The sequence below is a fragment of the Bactrocera oleae genome, chromosome 2 (assembly GCF_042242935.1).
Source record: "Bactrocera oleae isolate idBacOlea1 chromosome 2, idBacOlea1, whole genome shotgun sequence".
Lineage (NCBI taxonomy): Eukaryota > Metazoa > Arthropoda > Insecta > Diptera > Tephritidae > Bactrocera > Bactrocera oleae.
The window spans coordinates 95,017,898-95,039,782 of NC_091536.1; the positions used below are offsets into that span (position 1 = coordinate 95,017,898).

Below are 21,885 nucleotides of genomic sequence, written 5' to 3' on the forward strand. Positions count from 1 at the left end.
AACCTGAGAATATAAAAATTGGGAGTTTCCACAAGCAGTATAATATCTATTTATATATTTTTTTATTGGGAATACTATCTTGTATAATATATCAACTACTTCGGGATCCGCGAAAACTTATATGATGTTTAAGGTTAAATGATTTTAAAGGCATGCTTCATAATCTCAAAAGATTCAACACTATACTTTTAAGCTTTTATATATTTCAGAAATTGAAATAAAATTGGGAAGATTATATATTCTTTATTGTTATTGTACTTTGCACACGCACACTTCATTACTTCAATAGAACAATATTTACATCTAAATTTTATTTCAAAATTCGCCTAATTGTAGGCAACATTTAAACTTTTTCGTGTTGTGAAATATTAAAGAAAGTAAATTGACTACGCATTTTTCATAAACTATTATATAAAATGTATTCAATTAAATGTAATTAATAAGGCGCTTTTAAATTTAAAAAATACCAGAAAACGAAATTTTCATATATATTTAAAAACAAAAATTAAATAAAAAAATATTTAAGTAAGTAAATATAAATATTTTTTAAACACTTTTAGCACGGATTAAGAATTGAGTTCTTCCTTATTTCAATAAATTAATTACTATTCTTATATAAATGAAAACGTCTACTAAATTAAATAAATTTCAAAATAAAAACCAATTTAAGAGAGCATTAGCAAAGGGAGCAAGTAAAAAATAAGAGAGCGGCATCTTAAAAGAAACGTATAACTTTATACCAAGCTATCTGTTTTCTCTCCCACTCGCTTGCATTAGCGTGGTCTGCTATCACAGCGATTTTACCTATATCCAGCTCTAATAGCTAACTTTTGCGCTAATGATGGATAATATTAGCATCGTTTATTATGCCTCAAGATGAAGCTAAACATTCCACACATATTACGCTGCGGGGATGATATTGAGAAACGGCTGAGATCGCGGCGAGCCAGTTAAGTAGCCTAGTAACCGAGAAAGAAAACCCACAATGAAGAAACAGTAACATACAACTTATTTAGTAGCAAACCATGAAATTCATTGTTCAATTATGTAATAATCGAAGCTTTCACTTGCATCACCAACGGCGCCAAGCGTCAACACCATCGTCATTGCCGTCATCAGCACCAACTCCAGCGCTATTGTTGTCCACGTATAACAACAAAGCAAATGGTGCGTTTTTTTTTTATATTTTATTTCACGCTGGTTTTTGTATTGAGCTTTTCAATCTTTACAATGCATTAGGAGGCGTTGCGGCTTTACGTTTTTCGCTGCCGCAAATTTTGTAGTTTGTCTTTATTTCTTCGTTTTTACTGTTGTTGTTCGTAATTATACTATGTTTTGGGTTATTTCCTTCAACTTGCATATCTCATGTATATTTGGTTAATATTTTTGCTTTTGGTGCTTGAAGAAGGCTCTCTGACTGATTTATTTATGAAGTTTACTCGATATTGGTACGTTTTTAGTTGCTAAGGAATTATATTCCGAAACGTCCATTGTAATGAAAGTTAAATATTTTTAGGATTCCTAACCCCTGATTTTGATATCTTTTAAAATAATTTAATGTGATCTTGCTTTATTTGAATTCAGTGTTTTTATTGAATTCCATAAAGTAGGTAAGCGCATACATTCCTCATCAATAAGTAAGACACACCTATATTGAATTTTAATTTAATTTTTTATTGCAATAAATATTTAACTTTTTTTATTATAGAAAGGTTAATGTAATATTTTTTCCGACAAATATCGTAGGAAAATTTTTACAAAAACATAAAAGTTTACTAAAAATTTTCTTGCACTATTTTGATATCAAGAATTAGGCTTATCCCGTATACTCTAATATACGAATTAATGCTCGACTGAAACTGCGTCCATATTGCTTGCTTCTTGCTCGGCTAACGGTACTATTTACGCTTGTATGACGATTATGCGCTTTGTTTTGACTAGAGGGTGGTGAGGCAGAGCGAATTCTTTTGGTTCTTACGCGTGTATTCTGCTGAATTTGCGTTTGAACAATATTTCAAAATTTGTAATTCAAAGTAAAATATATAAAAGCAAAATTCGTACAAATAAGCATAAATGTCATATAAATAAATATTAAATGGAAAAGTTTTTCTTCAAGCTACTTAAACGATGAGTTGTAGTGCTATATAGGAGAAAGGAACTATAAGGTTCTAGAAAATCAAATATTTTTATAATGAGCATTTTAAATAAATATTAGTAAACAAATAAAATAAATAAATATACATAAATATGTATTACTCGTTAGTGATAAGTGTGCAGTGCTCGCGAGTAAGAAAAACAAAAGCTAGTTTGATTATATACAGTCGAGTCTTCTTAATTGTAAGCATTTTTTAACCTTCTCCAATTTAAAATTTTTTTATTAAAATTTTTTTTTTTTTTGCATCTAGTCATGGCATTAAATTTTAATATTATTTTTCCATTTCTTGCATTGTTTTTCAATAAGAAATTTTCTGTATAAGCTTAAATAAAAACTGCGTTTGCCAAAATTATATTCAAGCTGAATTCAATACTTAAACAAATTCAATAATAAACAAAAAATTTAATTTTATATACAAGTATATTGAGAAAAAACGATATAAATGCTCTCGAAAAGTAGAAAAAATCGATAAATTAAAAATAAAAATACATTTTTACTAAAAAAATTAAAATATTTAACAAAATTGAAATTATTAAAAAAATATTGAAAAATAGTAAAAGTCGATACATCTGATATATGTATATCGATATATAATATATAATACAATATAATATAATTTTCTACATTCAACTTTTCCTACAGGGTACAATGTGCTTATAGCCAGTGTAGTACTAATAGTTGTGGTTGTAGTTGTGCCAATAGTAGTAGTACTAGTAGTAGTAGTAGTGGTAGCATGCCTTTAGGCGTTAACTTACCGTGCGGCGACCCTTGTAAGCGTTCTTGTAGAATTCATTGAACAAGAAGAAGAACATCACAGCGTGCATACCGATCCACCAAACGAACGCCTTTGGATAGTTGCAATCGATGAAGAGCAATTGGAAGGCGTGCACCATGATCAGCACAAATTGTACCTGAAGAAAGCGAGAGTAAAAAAAAGATAATAATATTATATTTATTATATGTGTGTATATATTTGTGTAAGTAAATTAATACTTTACCATTTGCAGTGTGGTCAAGTACTTCTTCCACCACAAATATTTCTGGAACTGTGGACCCATGGCCGAAAACATATAGTACGTATACATAACGATGTGCACGAATGTGTTGAGCAGACCGAAGAAAGTGCTGTGACCACCTGTTTGAAGGGAGAGAGCGGAGAGGGAAAAGTAAATATACATACATATATATATATATATTTTTTTTAAAGAGTGAAAACATAATTATGCAAGTGCGAAAGTTGGAGGTCAGTTGTAACGCTACACTTGCACGTACGGTACATTTGACTATGAGTATATATGTGGGTGTGTGTTTGTGTTTACGCACCTGGTGTGAACTTGACACCAAACCAGACAGACATCGGCATGCAGCCGTGATGGATGACATGCAGCGTTGTTACTTGACTCGTCTTCTTGCGCAGCACAAAGAAGATCTGCAAAAAGCGAATAACAAACACAATTACATACAATCGTTGACACATTTTTGGTAATAAATAATTTTATGTATACTATATTCATAGGAGCACCATCTTTTGTAGGAAGTAAGCGTTCAAATATGAAAAAATAATAATAGTGCTGTCACGTGCCAAAGTTATAAGAAATTTTAAGTTTTTTGATAATCTTTTCAGTATTATTTGTAACTAATTACTATATGTTTCACAAATTTGCAAGATTATTTATATGAAATCATTTCATTCATCACGATCACAATAGATATATTTTGACTTGTCTGCTTTTTCGTTTTTATATGCTAACACTATTAGACCCTGAGTAATTAGTTTGCCACGAAGTTTGTAACAACCCGACACAACCGTCGGAGGCCTCATAAAGTATATACAAGTATGTATGAATATTAGAGTGGTTAAAAAAACTAAAGTATTTTTCGCTTGTTACTCTGAAGAAGTGGTTGATAGATAGTTCTAAGAGTTTGTCTAAGTATGAGCTCTTAATTACAACGGGAACGTCCTCCGCTTTACAGTGTTCTATTTTTTTCTTATTATCAGATAGAAAAATTTATATCTCGCTTTTAAATACTTAAAAAAATATTTTGTTTTATGGATACTATAGAAAACTTAATGCTTTTACGATTTTTTAGTCTATTTAACCGTTTAAAAGATATTAACGGTGTAAGTTTTACTGTTCCAAGGCAAAATTGTTTTTTTTTCTTTTGACTTTTATAGCTCAATGGAAAAATTCATTTTAATTTGCAAAGCTCATAATTTTGTAGAAAATTTACTGCTTTACAAAAACTGCCTGTAAAATTTTTCGATTAAGTTAAGCATTTACAAGATATTTATTGTCAAACATCAATGCCTATCAACATAATAAAAAACAAAAAAAAACGTTAACTTCGGTTGTACTGCAGCTATAATACCCTTCACAAATACAAAAGGTTTCTTAGAAGAACTTGATTTCGATTGTTCAGTTTGTATGACAGCTATATGCTATAGTGGTCCGATATCGGCCATTCCGACAAATGAGCAGCTTCTTAGTAAAAAAAAGGTTACATGCTAAATTTAAGAACGATAGCTCAAAAACTGAGAGACTAGTTCGCGTATATACAGACGGACAGACAAATGGACATGGCTAAATCAACTCAGCTTATCATGCTGATTATTTATGTATATATGATATAGGGTCTCCGACGTTTCTTTCTGGGTGTTACGAACTTCGTGGCAAACTATATTAAGTATATACCCTGTTCAGTGTATAAAAAAAGACCATGTTTGTAGAGCAGTAAATTTCGTACCAGACAATGAGCTTTGCCATTAAACATTTTTTTTCATTGAGTTATAAAATTCAAAAGAGTAAAAAAAATTTGTTTTAAAAGAGTCAAACTTCAATCGTTAATACCACCATCCACGATTTGAAATTTGCTATTGCATTCACCTAGATATTAACTTCGACTAAAAAAAATGCGTTTAAGCGCTTTAATACACACAAAAGTCGATAAACAAAAATACAAGAAAACCAAATAAATCTCATGCAATGGTAACCGTATATGCTGTACAACAACTTAGACTTAATTATCATTTCACTCAAGAATCGCATAACAAATCGTAAAAATGCCACTGTGCATTTGCATACGTTTGAAAAGCAAATTTATGTAATATTCATAGATAAATAGAAACTTATGAAGGCAACGTACGATTATTTGCGAAATTTATGCAAATTAATATATTGAAACACACAAGTTTGTAGGAGTAAAGAAGACATTGTTAATGAAGTGACTAACACCTGTATTATTTACGACCAACTGATCAGTAGTAGTTTGAGGTGTTCCGAACAAAAGCAAAAAACAAATATATGGTCTGAAAATTTCGAAATATATGCGAATGTAAATATTTTTGGTTGCATTCTTCAGATGTCGAAGTGTGTTGTGCTATTGAGATTATTTATTGTGTTTTTTTTCGTGTGCGAGCGCGGGAATATATCTGCGCAAACTCTTGAAGTAGCTTAAGTCGACTTAACTAAGATAGATGTTTTCAATACTAGACAGAATCTGAGCATTTATGTATAATATTTAAAGCTTCTAGTTATAATATGCTACAGAAGAACGAACATTTTGTCGACTTAAAAAAAAAAATAACACAAATTGATTTTTCATTAAATTGACTTTAGCTCTTTTAATATACTGTCACAGTTATATATAGTGCGTATGTTGATCTTCAGTTACTGTCAAGTCTTTAAATTAAATAATTTATATAATAAAAGTGAACTAGTTCTAATTGGCAAAATGAGAAATTTCGAAACATTTAAACATCTTTTACATTTTAGCAGTAAAAATATGCAGTCATACGGAATTTTAGATCAAGTCGTGTTAAGAAAAAATTAACTGTAACATCCAGCACGCTTTCGTGCTATATTTTATGTTTAGTAAGGAAATTCTGAGAGCTTATGCTTCAGCTTTCTAGTGAGTACAGGATGGCCTTAAATCATTTTTAACATTTTAAAAATTAATTTCGGGCACAGAAATACAACCTAATAAACACAAGATTGAAGTTGAGCTTAAAAAAACTGATGGCGAGCCGAGCACGAGCGAGTTTTTCGATGTAAACACATAAATAATTTTGACTTCATTTATCTTATTTCATCCATAGAAAATACTATTAAATAAAATTTCTTAAAAGTGTAAAATAAAAATAAATAAACTAAACTAAAATAGTCAACTTGATAGAAGTACGAATACTTGATAGAGTTACGAATTCGAATCTTCTGATTTATTACGAAGTATCATTGCGGTATTTCTTTTAAAGAAAAAAAGCGCGTCTCAAAATCGCTACGACTTCATATTACGTATTGGTCACAGGTTTTCTTATTCAATATTTTAAAAATGATAAATAAAATTCTCAGCGCACTTACCGTATCCATGAACTCAGTGAATTTGGAGAAGTAGTACCACCAACACGCGTGAACCATCTATATCAACATTTTGGTTATTCAGATGTGAATAAAAGGAAAAAATATATTAGTATACAAATTTTAAGTAAAATTGTAAAGCATATAAATTGGTTATAATTTTTTCAATACTTAAAATAGTAAAACTTTAAACAATTTTTTATTGGTCAACGTAATAACAATATGCAAACAAAATGAATTTTCATTCCAATAAATTATAGTTTTTCACTTGTTGTTGGTTGTTGTAAATTTGGTGTCGGAAAGTATTTTTACATATCAAATAATTAAATATTTTGTTTTTCTAACTTCTTTGTCAATTTGTTTGTGTGTATTTCGTATTATCTCATTCCTGTGGGAATTTAGGGTACTGCGGCTCTCTCGAAATTATTGTAAATATATATATATATTTTTAGTGGGAATAAAACCAGTTACCCATAAAATTATAGCCAGTATCTTTTAACTATTTTTTACAAAGCCATATTCACCAGTACTTTCTTATGTGCTGTCCTAACCCAAAAATGTTGCTCTTAAAACCAAATTATTGTGTATTTACACCGATTAGGCATATGCGTGTATATATTTACAGTTGAATGAACTCAAAAAGTAAGCAAAAACACAAAAATATTTTAGGCTTATGGCGACATTTAAATTGAAAGCGTTTAAGATTATGTGATTTTAGGAATTTTTAACAATGAAAGTAAAATATAAATTATAGCTGGATTACAGAAGTTCATATATCATGTGAGATAAAAGCTCACTAAAAACGTCACAATAGCAATTTTTAGACATAGAGCTTGAAAGAAATCCGCTATTTACTCAGAACCTGTATATAATCAATGCCAGTGATGCTAAATATTTTATAGTAGTTAATTACAAGTGTAAGCTCAAAGCTTTTTCTTGCCAGTGCTTTCATTTTCATCAAATTTTTTTTAGGCTCGATAAAAAGAGTTCATTAACGTTATATTATTCTCAGTACTCAAACGCTTTCAACTTTGCATGCGATTATTTTGAAAAAAAAAACTCAAAATATAATTATTTGAAAAGCTTCACAGTCATATAAGTATGCCAAAAAAATACTTTAAATATTAGTGACTTTTTAAGAAAAAATATTGTATAATTTATGCTTAAGAGATAACAAACTTTATAAACTAATATTAGATAAATTAACAAAATACGCGTAAATAAATAAATTAGTGTAAACAATTTGGGAATGCAGGAAACTTTGGGTGTGTTTCATAGGTGCATACAACGTTTCAAAAAATAATTTTTCGTGTTTTTATTAACATTTTACTCAGATGCTACTAACAATACTCGTAATCAATAATATGTGATATTAGCAAACGTGATTCTACATTTGCAAAATATTTTTTTTTTTTTAACACATACCCTTAATGTTCTAGGGTTATTACTATAATCGACTGGCTGACATCGGAAGTTATAATGCCCCGTTAGCCAACCGGAAAATGCTATCTGTAAAAGTAGAGAAAGATTTTTTGTGTTTTGTTGATTTTTCATCCAATTTTTATGAATAATTGATATTTCGATTTGCACTCTTGGCGTGTAGAGCTTTTCGAAATTCATGCGCTTGTTGGTATATTTATGAATATTTCGAGAACTTGCGAAGCGATTTTGAATTTTGAAACCTAATAAAACGAAAGGAAAATCAAACGTTCGCATAGAATTTTCTCTTTACAGAACTTCTATATAAAATATTTACACTGGAAAAGTTGGATAGGGCAGATAGAGTGTGGAAAGTGTGGGAGTTTTTCGGTTTGTTGTTAGTGGGAGGGAAAGATAAGCTGTCGTGTCGAACTACCGGACGGTAGTTTGACATGTGGATTTATTTAATATATAAGTTTAATGTATATACTCGTACTTATATAGAGAAAATATTGATAAAAATAATGTAATCATTCATATGTAGTTGAATCTTTAGTCTTTAAAAGTAATGCTTATTACGATAATACTTACAATGAAACGTCTAAACGATGTGCGCAGTTATGGAACTAATATATTTTTACTGATTATAATTACTAATAGATAATGATTTTATAGATTTAATATTAGGACATAATGAAAGTTTTAACTTGGAGCATAGAAATATTACCTAGACTAAAATGAAAATGCTTTTAAATCACGATATTACAGGATCTCGAAAAATATTATGTGAGACTCATTCATCAAGAAATATTATGGATATGTATATTAAATTTAAGAAACATAATCCAATTTTCAGAAAATATTTTCTTTTAATTTTTTATTATATGCATTTAAAAAAGAGAAGTATGCAATAGGCACCTTTATTGTAAGCGAACAGAAAAGAACACTCAACTGGCTTAAAGTTTCACGGAAATAATTGTTTTGTGTTTTGAGTGAAGTTGGCTGCGGTTGTAAGACCTATTTTTTACTAAAATTTGTGTTGTGAATTTTGAATTGAAGGAACGCCAATAAAAGGTCTTAGCGGTTCGTCGTTGCTTTGAAGGCATTTCGTCCTTTTGATGTGAATTATTTTACCACTCGCTTACAAAGTAAGGTGTCAGTAAAAATATTCATGAGAGTTTACCACATTTATAGATAATTTAGTATGTGCATCACAAAGATATTTTATTTATGCATAAATACAAATTAAACGCACATATATACATAGGTATACACATAGGGATGAATTTTTTAATATATTTAAAATGTTTTCTACTCACATTTAACAAAAAAGTACTAGTTGTGAAAATCTACTTTTATTTTGGAATGATAACAAAAGTACATATATATTAAACTATTTCTACGATGAAATATGGCTGTGAGGATTCGTTGATTTATTGCTCAATGCTGGAAAATATGTTTTTGTTAAAAAACGTGTATTTTGAGTAAAAAATTAAATTAATTATTCAAATTGTTATCTGGTTACTATTTAAAGTAAATTTTTTTCGCTGTTTCTCTAATGAAAAATGACATAAATATTTCATATTTTTAAAATTTCCGAATTTTCAAATAATAATAAATTAATTATTATGCTCGGCGGTCCTTTGCTCTCTATCGAAGCCGTATGATACAATATATAATTATAAATAATTAATTAAAAGAATTATTATAATGTATAGATTATTCTTTTTTTAGACTTTTGAATTTTGTGTTAAATAAAATAATATTATTTAAATTTTAAACAATCCTCTCAGCGTTACCTGGAGGAATCCTTTATCTAACGAATTAGTCTTAATTCTTTTTGTTTGTGGAGCTTCAGCATTAAGCTACGAGGAGCACCGCAAATCTACTGTGAGACAATAGCTACCATTGCCTTATTATTAAATATTTATTTATTAAAATTTAATACATTATTCCTCGAATGTCATACTTCAAAGTACAATATTTTAATAAAGAGAATTCAACTACGTCCTCATGAAAAATGTACAAATTCAACCGGTTTTTATGCACGAAAAGGAAACTTGACGCTAATATTAAAAATTATTAAAATTTTCAAGTATTTTTTAAACGAATGTTTTTTATTTTTTGCAAATTATCTTGCCTACTTAATTTAGGTTTGAATTTTTAAAATTATAATCATTATCTTATTAAACATGTATGAAACAATTAACAGGATTTAAATAGAAACAACATTATATAAATAAGAGTTTTTAATAACAATTTTTAAAGTAATTTTCAATTTTTTCCAGCAAAGAAATTGTAGCAAAGTAATAATAATATTAGCTAAGTTCTACACACTAAAAATGATATGGGCAAATTAAAAAAAAACCCGATGATAAGAAAATAGATATTATAGATATTTATGCATGAAGGCACAATTTAAGTGGCTAAAAAAATAATACTGAAAAGAAGAGGAAACAACGAAGAATTGCAGAAAAAAGTTAAACATAAAGATAACGGTTATAATTTAGCTTTTGGCGGTAGTTTAAGCATATGCAGCACTTATATGATTTTCGCAGCGTGATTAATAAGCTATGCCTAGGCTATTTTCTACACTGCAACAAATTTCACTAATTTTTTTTAGCAGCTTTAGGCGAATCCTGATGAAGCACGAAGCGCAACTGGCGGATGATTTCAATGATGATGACAATCTGCAAACTACTACTACACATATATTTACTAGAATACATATGTATGTGTTACTACTGGTGGCACATAATTTATGGTTGTAGATATGTAAATATGTATATGAAGATGAGTTTAGAAGCAGTTTGATTATAAAGATTTATGCTTTGTTCTAACTAATTGTAAAAAATCGAGCGGAGCGCAGTATATTTATTTATCTATTTTGTTACGCGAAGAAGATTTTTATAGCAAATTTTTATTTTTAAATTTTCGGACTTCAAGGTGTCTGTATTTGAATTGGGTTTCACTGTTGTTGTTGTTGATGTCTCGCCGTTTCGGAAATTTAATATTTTCATTACTATTATTTTTTTGTTGTTCTTTTGTTTTCAGTTCATTACACAGTCCAGTTTTAGCATTCGCTCAAACACTTACACGCTTCGTAGTGGGATCATCGCTATAATCCACCGGCTGACATCTAAAGCTGTAATGACCCCACCAGCCGCCCATTAAACACTAAAATAATATACGTTTCGCAAGTAACAGAAAAAGAGAAATATTTCATTTTTAATAAAAAAGAACTAAGCACTAAAAATATTGCAAAATTAAGTTGTTTCGGCAAAATAAAAATAAAAATTTTTTTTTAACTACCAAAATAAAAAAAAACGGCAATAAGGGAGCAAACAGGTGGGCGGAAAGGAAGCAAAAGCGCATATTTTACATTTTACGATGCTTTAATAAAATGTAACGGTACTTTAGTGTGGATTTGAGGTTTTTAGATAAAGATTGAGAGGGATAGGATGTGTTATGCAGGTGTACATAAAAGCTTCATAGAAAAAATTAAAAAATAATAAATTTTGATTGTATGTATGTAAGTTTGTAAGTAAGTATGAATGAATGAGCGCGTGTTTGTGTGTAAGTAATGTGTGGATAGTATGCGCTTGTCACGTGTACATATATACATAGAAGTTATATTTATAGAGAAGTATATATTTGCATTTTCATTTTATTTCGTTGTACATATGTATGTATTGTATTAATGCTTCGATGTACATATGTATGCTTAATGGCAAAATCCTTCGCATGTCCTTGAAATGCATCGCAAACTCACTGCCACAGGTAAAGGTGTGACAGTTTGACACAATGTTAGATTAGAGTTCATCTCTCCGTCACAACGTTAGTTCGAGTTTGTGCGATGCAATAAATGATTGATGGATGGTTGAATGATTTTACTTTTGTTTTTAATTTTTTATTTTTTTGGTTGATCCGCCAATGACCACCAGATGAACCCATTTATGATACATACCTCGTAAAACAGCCATGCACTAAATATCACTTGTACTGCGTTATAAAATATCAGTGTGTTTTGTAACTGGAATGGTTTACGATTCTCCATTAATCGTGGGCCAAGCACCTGCAAAGAGATAAGCGGTCATTAAAGGTCTAATGTTGGGGAAATTTTTGTTTGTTTCAGCCATAACTATGTTTTCGTTGCTGTCATTTGGTTAGGCAAATACAATAAAATTGGTAATAAATATAAATTTTAATTAATATGTGATAATATATTAAGTAATTGTATACATATACCGCAGTTTAAACAGAGAATGTGTTTATATTGTAATCTTAATGCCTACAAGCAATCTACCTACTGTTATTGAAGATACAAGTGTGACTTACTTTAATTTACGAAATATTATATAGGAGCGAATCGAACAAACAACTGATATAATTCATATAAACTTACATAAAGAAATACTGGAGAAAAGAAAGGTGTTACAACTTTTGAAGAGTCATGCAATTAGTACCATCTGATAAGAATTTATCTGGACTGATTTAATTAAACTGTACGCGCAAACCGAGTCGTTTTCCTCGATTGATACATCCTTTTATATGTTCGTGTGAAGTTTGACCTGTATACACGTATGTCAATTAGTGTCTTTGTTTACGACGCGAAAGGTTTGTCCGGTGAATTTTACTACGGAAAAAAAGGAACGGGCAAGCTTGAAATTATGCGTTTCTATTGGAATCAACGCTACGAAATTGTAGAAAATGTTGCAGAAGTGTTTTGAGGAGTCTACTTTATCCTGACCAAAAGTTTTTAAAGACAATAGTATCGAAAGAAACAGTGTATGGAAATCAGCGTATCAAAAGACATTACTAGTGACAAGACGTGTGTTGATCGGTATGACGTTGAAACCGGGTAACAGTCTTGCAAATAGCGCTCCAAAAATTAGTAGAACCCGAAAAAGCCGAAATTTTCTAAAGACACTGAAAGCTATTCCAAATGAGGCTTATAACAAGTGTATGGAAAATTGGATAACGCGTTGGCATGTTTGTCTTGGCTTAAAGGAAGCCTATTAAAGCCTAGAAAATGTTCGGTTACACTAGAATTTAGCTTTGAATTACTTGTTAATATTAATTTTGATTTTTAAAGCCACTCTTAAATGTGATTTTCCCTCCTAGAGATCGGTTACGGAATCAAACGAGTTTTAAAAACTGAATTTCCGATTACTAAAGTTCATCAAATTCTATCAATGTACATATATATTTTTACTTATTTAATAAATAATCCTCTTCAAAAAAAAAAAAAATAAATAAACGCCTTTTTTCTGACTTTCCTTGGGAATATAACCTCTAAATTAAGGCATGCTACGATTTTATCAAGTGCAATCAACGCTGTAGAAACTAACAGCAATGTCATTTAATGAACTTAGCTCTTAAACTTTATCCACTTTGGACCTGACACCTTTGCACGTTTTGAAATTATTTGAAGTAGAAAACTAACATATAATCCAATTATGTGTTTAGCTGTTATTATTCGGCAAATTGAAATTAAAATCAATTGCGTTGAGGTGCTAATATAAATATATATATATTGTTTTTTAAAATTGTATCAATGAAAATTCACCAAAATAAACCAAAACATATATTAATAACCATGAGTCATATTTTAAATCAACATTAATTGCCACCGGCTGTGGGATTCCCATAATAATTGAAATTATGTATATAATCGCTTTAGTTAGGTAATTTAGTTCATAATACTAAGAAAATCAAAGAAACTTTTCCTTGCTACAAATGTTTAGATTCGAATTGTACTTATTTAAGTAGAAAACACTATGTTTTCCAAACGCTAATTCATGGAGACAAACAATAATAGTTTTCAAAACAGAAGGTGGTGAAATTAAATTATAACACAAACTGATCTCAGTTGGCTCATATTCGAAAGGAAATTGCCTTTGAAGAAATTTTCCTGGTAGCTAGCGCCATCTACCGACAAAATATTATCTGAACTATTATCAAAATTCGCTATTTTGGTAAGATCTGGTTAAAATTTTTATCATATAATGACAAAAGTAAAAATAATGTTTTCCAAAACTTTTCAACGGTACCTGTGGAGTCAGCAGGATCAGACTTACTGTTTAGAAACTGATAATGACAACGTGGAAATGAAAGTCATATATCAAAACAATTTGCATGTGTGAATATTCATTCCAGTAAAGTGGGAGGGGCATTTGGAAATTATGAAAATTATTAATTACAATAAATAGTAATTAATGAACGTAACTTGATAATATATTTAAATTCCAATTACACTTAATACAAAATCAATTTATTAACTGCTTTCCAATATATTTAGTTATATAATACCATTAGTATGCGACTACTTTTTTTTATCTATATATGCATGTTTAGTTATTGTATATTTGTGTTTTGTTATTTTTCAACTATTCTAATTGCCGCTCAATGTTTTCGAGCAAATATGTTATATAATATGAATACATATTATGTGTATTAATATTATACCTATATATCTACAAGTATATACATACACACATATACATATGTATATTCGTATTCTGAACTACAAATATAATTGAAATGCGGCTGTGGCTGCCGATAATGGTTATTTTTATTACAGATTATGGATGTACATTTGTATGTAAATATGTAGTAGCGCAAACAATATGTAGACGAGACATTGGTCAGACAGTTATTGGTTACACAGCAGGTGTGTCGAACGGCCGCTAAATTCACTGAAAGTCGATTATTTTTAAATGTATGTGTATATGTGTGTGTGTGCATGTATACATATATGCTTGTATATTTGTTATATGTTATTGTTGCAGCTATTAGCGCTTTATTCCGCCAATTAGTTGAATTTAACGGATAAGCATCTTGCTTCCAAAGCAATTACCTATTGTACATTAGTATTTGGTACAAAATAACAACATTATTAGTTCATAGTTATGGTATTTGATAATATGTATACAGTTGTATAAATATGTACGTTTTTATGGCAGAAAGATGCAGTTAAAAAATTATTTTTTTTAGTACGATTATTGTTATACATAGTACCCTAAACAGGCTATATTAAAAAAAAAAGGTAACCGCCGAGCCTCTATAAAGTACATGCATATATTGTATGTAAATGATCAGATTGGCGAGCTGAGTCGATTTCGCCACATCATCCTGTCCCTCAGTTTTTGAGATCCCTCAGTTTTTGAGATATAAATCTAATATTGGAATTCTAATTGCACACTGTCTTTTCTCCTCTTGAAGTTGCTCATTAGTCGTTACCGTCGATATCGGACCGCTATAGGATATAACTGTCATATAAACTGACCGATAAAAATTAAGTTCTTGCATGGAAAACTTTTTTATTTGACAAAATATCTTTACAAAATTTGGCATAGATTATTGACCAATACAAGGCTACAATCTCTAGACGTTTTCATTTCTTTATAATTTTGAACATTTCCAATAATGCTTATAATATTTTTTAGTCTGTAAAATAGCTAGGCTAAATTCCAAATACAACAAAAGCTTGACTATACCCCCATTTACATACATATATATATATATATACATATGTGCACTGCCTTAAGTTTGTAAATCAAGCACAAAGTAGCTACTCTACTCAGTTGTAAATCATTTGTAAATAATGCGCTGTTATAAAAGTTAAAAACACTTTACGGAAGACAACAACAATAAGAGCTAATATACATAGCTACCGCAATGATATGCAACTTCCTGCCATTCTAACGATTATCAAGCGTGTTGTTTATGCGCATGAGTAGGCATACAAGTGTATTTGTAGACACAAAGTACATACTAAATAAAACTTATTGGCGTTTAATTGCAAATATTAGAAAATATAATATTATCTGTTGTAGAAGCATAAATCGAAGCACTCACCTTAACTAAGTAAACATATGTGAGGCAAACTGCTAATGTGGGGAATGGTGATGACATCATCGGCCAATCCTTCGTCCTTGAATCTGAAATGATACAAACAAAATCAAAACAACTTTAATGCGGATGTCGAGCTGTCGAGTTAAAGAGGAAATGCGAAGTTGTTGCTTAGTTTCGAAAGCATTTTACTATATTAGTCTCTCATACTAGATGTAATGAAAAGTAATATAATTTTTATGTAAAGCCGTTGACATTGATTTCATTTCAATTAATTGCACTAGGAAGAAAGTGGAACCTTGAATCAAATAGGTTGATCTTCACAATCACATAAAATATGTATATATTATGTAAACGTACACATATTTATAAAGTGAACATTAGTTATATTTAAAAAAGCAGTAGTTGTAAAATATTTAGTTTATAGCCTAATAAAAACGCGGAACAGACAATGAACATTCTTTAAATGCAGAATGCTCTTAACATTTAAGAATCCTGTGCATTTTTAGTAGTTTGTGAAATAAATAACTGTTTTCGAGATTTCAACAATTTCATTTAGAATAGGCAGAGAAGAAATTCGAAAAATGTCAGATAATCGTCTGAAGTTCGAAAATGAATTTCTGCATATTTGTTGTAACAACATACAATACAAGTACATACGAGTATGTATTTTCAGTTTGTTTTTCAAAACTTCTACGTTAATGCTGTTGGAAAATTTAAGGTAGAAATTTAGGTAGTTGCAAATTTCAATCTGTGTCTACAATAGGTCTTCTTAAAAAACTTTTGTGAAAACTTTGAAGTGTTTATTTTTTTAATACGAAACATTCTACGATAGGAAATCTCGACATCTTTAGGAAGTAATTTAATTTTTCAATTACAAAATTGATCTATTTCAAGACTTGTTAAAAATTTTAGGGAAGACTTTGTAATTTTTAAGCTTTAAATTCTAAACTGTGCCTATTTACCTTAAGGCTTCTCGAAAACATACGAAAATTGTTTCAAATTTCCATTTTACCGGTAACTCTATTTTAATAACTATTTAAACAATTTTTTTTTTACTTTTTATTTAGAGACCCTCTTATATAATATATTAGTAATTAACTTTGGTTAAAGAAAAAAAAATATATAAACCTATGTTTCTGGAGCTATGGAGTTAAGGCTCTTCATCAAAATTTTCTTAAAGATTTGTACAAAATTTATATCACAGCGAGCCAAAAGACACAATTTAAATCAAATCCTGGAAATATTCACAAGTTCTGAAGATAGGTTTTATTATACCCTGAATAGGGTATATCTAAGTTTGCCACGAAGTTTGTAACAACCAGAATGAAACGTCGGAAACCTTATTAGATATATATGTATACAAATGACCAGCGTGCCGAGCTGAGTGGGTTTAGTCATGTCCGTCTGTCTGTCTGTATATACGCGAACCTATTCCACAGTTTTTGTGATAACGATCTGAAATTTTGCACACGTTCTTTTCTCAACAAGGAGCTGCTCATTTGTCGGAACAACTATAGCATATACAATTCACCGATCAAACTTAATTAAGTCCTTGTATTGAAAACTATTTTATTTGACAAGGTATCTTCACGAAATTTGGCATATATTATTATCAAAAGCAGCGGTATAATCTTTGAACATATTGTTAAGATCGGACAACTATAGCTTATAGCTGTCATGCAAACTGACCGATCAAAATTAGAATGAAAATCTTGTTATACCCTTTTATGCTATAAAAATGCACTTGTGTAGAGTATTAAAGCTTCGGTGCAACCGAAGGTAACGTATTTTCTTGTTTTTAGAGTTAAATTATTACGTTTTCAATAAACATTTTAAAACCCTAATCCACTTCATGGAGAAAACTGTGGATGAGTGGAAGTAACACAATTTGGGCTTAACACTAAGGTGTAGTCGAGGCCTGAAACAAAGTACATTTTCAAAGTATTCATTACCATTCGCCAAATTTTATTTTGCTTTAGGTGAAAACCAAGGCGTCTAGGAGAAAGTAAAATAAACTCTTCTTGTTAGGGTTATATATAAAATTAAAGGATTTCAAGAGATCAACTGACTCATTGTAGAATACATATTCAATGCTTAGCTCACAAAGCTAGCAACTATCTCAAGGAAGATATTATTCTATAAAATTTATGGAAAAAGAAAATATTAATCATCGACTTCGTCTACCTAAAGCAAGTTCAACATTACTTAGTTAATTATCAAATTAAACGTTACGTTTAAACTTTATTACCAGCAAAGTGTGCTTTAAATTTAAATGGTCTTTATACTTTTTGGCAAAGATGAACTTCAATATTTTATGGCCAACTTTAAGCTCGTTTCAAACTCATAAACATTTTTTTTTTACGAATATAAATTCGTAACTATTTTCGTCAGCGATAAGCAAGGCGTTGACACTTGGCACCAAATCTGTGTTTGCATATTCATTTTGCAGCCTTCGAACTATGTTTTTGAGGTGTTAATTGGACTAACCTTGAATGGCGTAAGCGTCTGTTTTTCCTCTTGCTGCTCAATAGTTTACAAAATTTTCTCTTTTCTCCATATTTAAATTTGTTGATTTGCATTGTTTTTGGTACCATTTGTATTTGCCAAACTGCTTAAAAAATAGTTAACACAAATGTAGTAATTAATAATAGCCCATGATGGTTCGGTCAATGTTGGCCATCATGAATACGCATTGGCCAACATGTGTAACACAAGTTCGGCTATTACAAACATTCGAAACATATGGTAAACGCCAAGATGTAGTTTACTAGAGATCAGCTCGTAAGCGGATATGTACTTATGAATCTATATATGTTTGGTAATAAAACCGATTAACGACTTTACGATGTCGTTTGAACAATGCTAAAGATATATGTATGTGTATATATTGGCACGAGAGAGATATTTCAACACAAAGAATATTGTGCCGCTAGGTGGCGCTAAAGTATAGAGTTTGAATAAAGTACATTTCAAGTTTGGGAAAAGAAATTTGCTTTTATTTTTACAAAATCTATACAAAGCAGACGTGCCAGAAATCACAAAGATAATAAAGGCAGGATTCTGCTTTAATATTTTGCGAGATGGATATACGTATATAGTTCGACGCAAAGAACTTATTAACGTTGAAGAAATTCTTCGTCACGACTTACACTAATTTAATTTTCTCTTAAAAACTGCTTTTTATTTCTTAAAGGCTTTGGTAAGAAATCTTACAGTAGCTAAGTATTTTGACCTTAAAAATATATGGGCCTCTCATTATACAAGGTATACAAAATGATTTGGAATTATGAGTCACACGTTAAATATTTGATAAGATAGTAGCGAATCATGAGTAGGAAATTAGATCAAAGGCTTCACTTCGTATCAAATTGATACCGAGAAATGCGTTCTGCGTTGAAAATACCGAAGAAAGAATGACTTGATTTCACTTCGTGCTGAATTGAGACTAACTTTCGAAGGTAACTGTTATGCCCGACTAAAAGAGCTATGATATTAATAAAATCAAAAAACGTTTTTTTTACTAAATCGAAAAACCCGTTATTATTGGGAAAGAATTGGTGATGACCATGATAATTAGAGTTAGGAATGGTTTACTATGTACAACAAATTTCGATTTTCGTCCAACTTTTATTGTAAAACTGTATCAGCACTGACCCCTTGAACAAAGTCAGTGTTTTGACAAACATATTTACGGAAGATATCGGGAGTTAAAGGGCCATCTCTTTTGATATTTAATTCAATACAAATAGAGAAAAATCTAAATATTTACATTATTTGACCCTGTATGTAGTGGTAAAAGGTAGTGTCTACAATATATATGACTACTTATTGTATACTAAACCACTATTTCTCTTCACCAAAAGCTAAATAATTTCTACCTTAACTCTCACACTCACACTGCTTATAACGCCTGGTATAGAGAGTATGCAGAAGTAAGTTTCATTATTTTATTATGGGAATGTTCGAGAATGTTGAACCAAAAGAAACCGATAAACGGCCATCACACTTCAATAGAACCGATACAAAGGCAAACGTCGCTGAGCACACTTATGAGTATGCTGACATTTGTCAAACATCCAAAACGATCAGAATTGCTATGCGCTTTGAATGCGAAATGCGGTGTAAAGCAAGAAAAATGTTGAAATTGCAAAAAAATTAAACTTACATAATCGTAAATTTGGTTTGCACACATGCGCACATATCTACATATGTAAATATGTAGGAAATTAACGCGCATTGAGTATTTGCTTGCAAAAGTGATAAGACGACAGACAATTATTGAGTTTTACAAACAGTTTACAGTTCTTTTCATGCATGTGCTACATATGTACACATGCTTGTGGGTGCCAGGGCGTATGCGTAACCAACACACCCACGCACATACATACCTATTTTTGCACTTTAGCGATTTTGCACAAAGCTGGGTGTGGTTTTTGTTATATTTGCCGCTATGCCTTTTTAATATGGATTTGCTGCCGCGATAACCGCTTGATTAATGAGCTTACAGTCAAACGCACGTTCTTCGGTGTTATTGCCGAGCACCGATCGCTGTATCTCATGTATGTTGACAAATTTTAACACCGACAACACAGAGCAATCAAATATAAATATGTATATTATATAGTATTGTGCTGGATATAAGTATAATCAACGCACCAAATTTTCGAAGCTTACTTGCATATATGTGTAGAATTGTAGATATATACTCACACAACTATACGGTAAAAATGTTGCTACATGTATATACATATGTATACCTGTCATGTAGTGATTTAGCTTTCAGCATTAAATTTTTATGTATTTTTTTAAAAATTTTTGACATTTCTACTAATATTTGGTTGCTCTTTTGTCATGAAGCGTTCGATATAAGGACTTAAATCTATGCTCTTCTTTGAGTTAAAAGGGCATTTTCTGGAGATATGAGAGAATTTTATTTTTTCTATGGAGAGCACATAAGACAATTGAAATTTGACCTGACTAATCGCTGTTCAACAAGCACAATTATGTGAGAGAAAGTCAGGCGGCAGTGAATCAGTGAGAATCGGCTTTTCTACTGTTTGAACATAAATGAGCCTTTGAGTGATCATTGCGTGTGCCGGAAGGTGACACAAAATCGATTTCTCATATTGCGATAGGTTATACGTTTAGAAATAAGTTTGTTTTTAAATTTCCAAATTGTTTTTTTTGTAGACTGTGATACTACTTGTAGATGTGCCCTTTTAAAGTCGGCATAATTTTGCAAAAATAAATTGGGAGCAATTCAGCAACGCCAACGTCAATATCATCATTTGGAATATTGTTCTTTAAAAAATGTGTTTTTCTAAGAGAGACAAGCAAAGTTACAGTGATACTTATTTTGAACAAAAGCAGCTAAGCAGGCAACCCTAACTTTTAATTTATTTAATTTATCAAATCGGTTGTATTTTGAAGAATAACAAAGAAGAAACCTTTCATAGATGCATTGACATTTTATCTTTACCTCCGATGCTCTGATATGCATAAAATAGTTAGAATTATAATATCAATTGTTTCAAAACATAGGTAATCCATACAATAACCTTTAGAAAAACTTTGCATTGCGTTCCTACTTCGACGGTTGGATATTGATCATAACACATAATCCTTTAGTTTTAAACCTATGAAGTGCAAAGTATAAGATTTGGTTACCTATTGATCTTCTATATATTTTAATGGATATAGTTTTCGATCTAGTTTGCCACATTTTTTTCTTTTATCTTCCACTAAACCATTTCCACTGAAAAAACTTTAACCTTTTTCATTGAAGTAAATTGTTTTCAAAAAGTAGAATACTTTCAGTAAGTAGGTTACTACATTCAACTCAAATCTTATTCATAAGTTTTTACTTATGAAACTTTATTCATTGTTATATATTGCGCTGCAAGTTTTCATAATTCTAGCTTCATGACAATTTTCTGTATTTCAAATCCCTTTATTTTTATTATAAAGCAAACAAAATGTTCGATCAAAGCCTATTTTTCAACACTAATCAACCCTACACAGCTTTGCATTAAAAATTATTACATACACATAGCACTTAATCGTTGCCGAGTGCTTTAATAAACACACCTCCACCCACCC

At 30.3% G+C, this 21,885-nt stretch overlaps 1 protein-coding gene across 10 annotated transcripts in view; it reads right to left on the reverse strand.

Annotated features, from left to right (window-relative positions):
• LOC106618957 (very long chain fatty acid elongase AAEL008004) overlaps positions 1-21,885 on the reverse strand; it is a 93,483-nt gene that overhangs the window by 4,193 nt on the left and 67,405 nt on the right. For 7 of the 10 annotated variants that reach the window (XM_014236897.3, XM_014236891.3, XM_014236894.3 and 4 more), the window contains 7 exons: positions 15,790-15,872; positions 11,897-12,004; positions 7,936-8,019; positions 6,514-6,570; positions 3,479-3,584; positions 3,154-3,290; positions 2,911-3,066 (listed from right to left, as the gene is read on the reverse strand). In XM_014236897.3, the coding sequence (XP_014092372.1) occupies positions 2,911-3,066; positions 3,154-3,290; positions 3,479-3,584; positions 6,514-6,570; positions 7,936-8,019; positions 11,897-12,004; positions 15,790-15,872 (731 nt within the window). Of the gene's footprint in view, positions 1-1,653; positions 1,988-2,910; positions 3,067-3,153; positions 3,291-3,478; positions 3,585-6,513; positions 6,571-7,935; positions 8,020-11,025; positions 11,107-11,896; positions 12,005-15,789; positions 15,873-21,885 lie in introns of those variants that run through there. The other 3 variants (XM_014236900.3, XM_014236896.3, XM_070106067.1) reach the window with 3 other exon arrangements.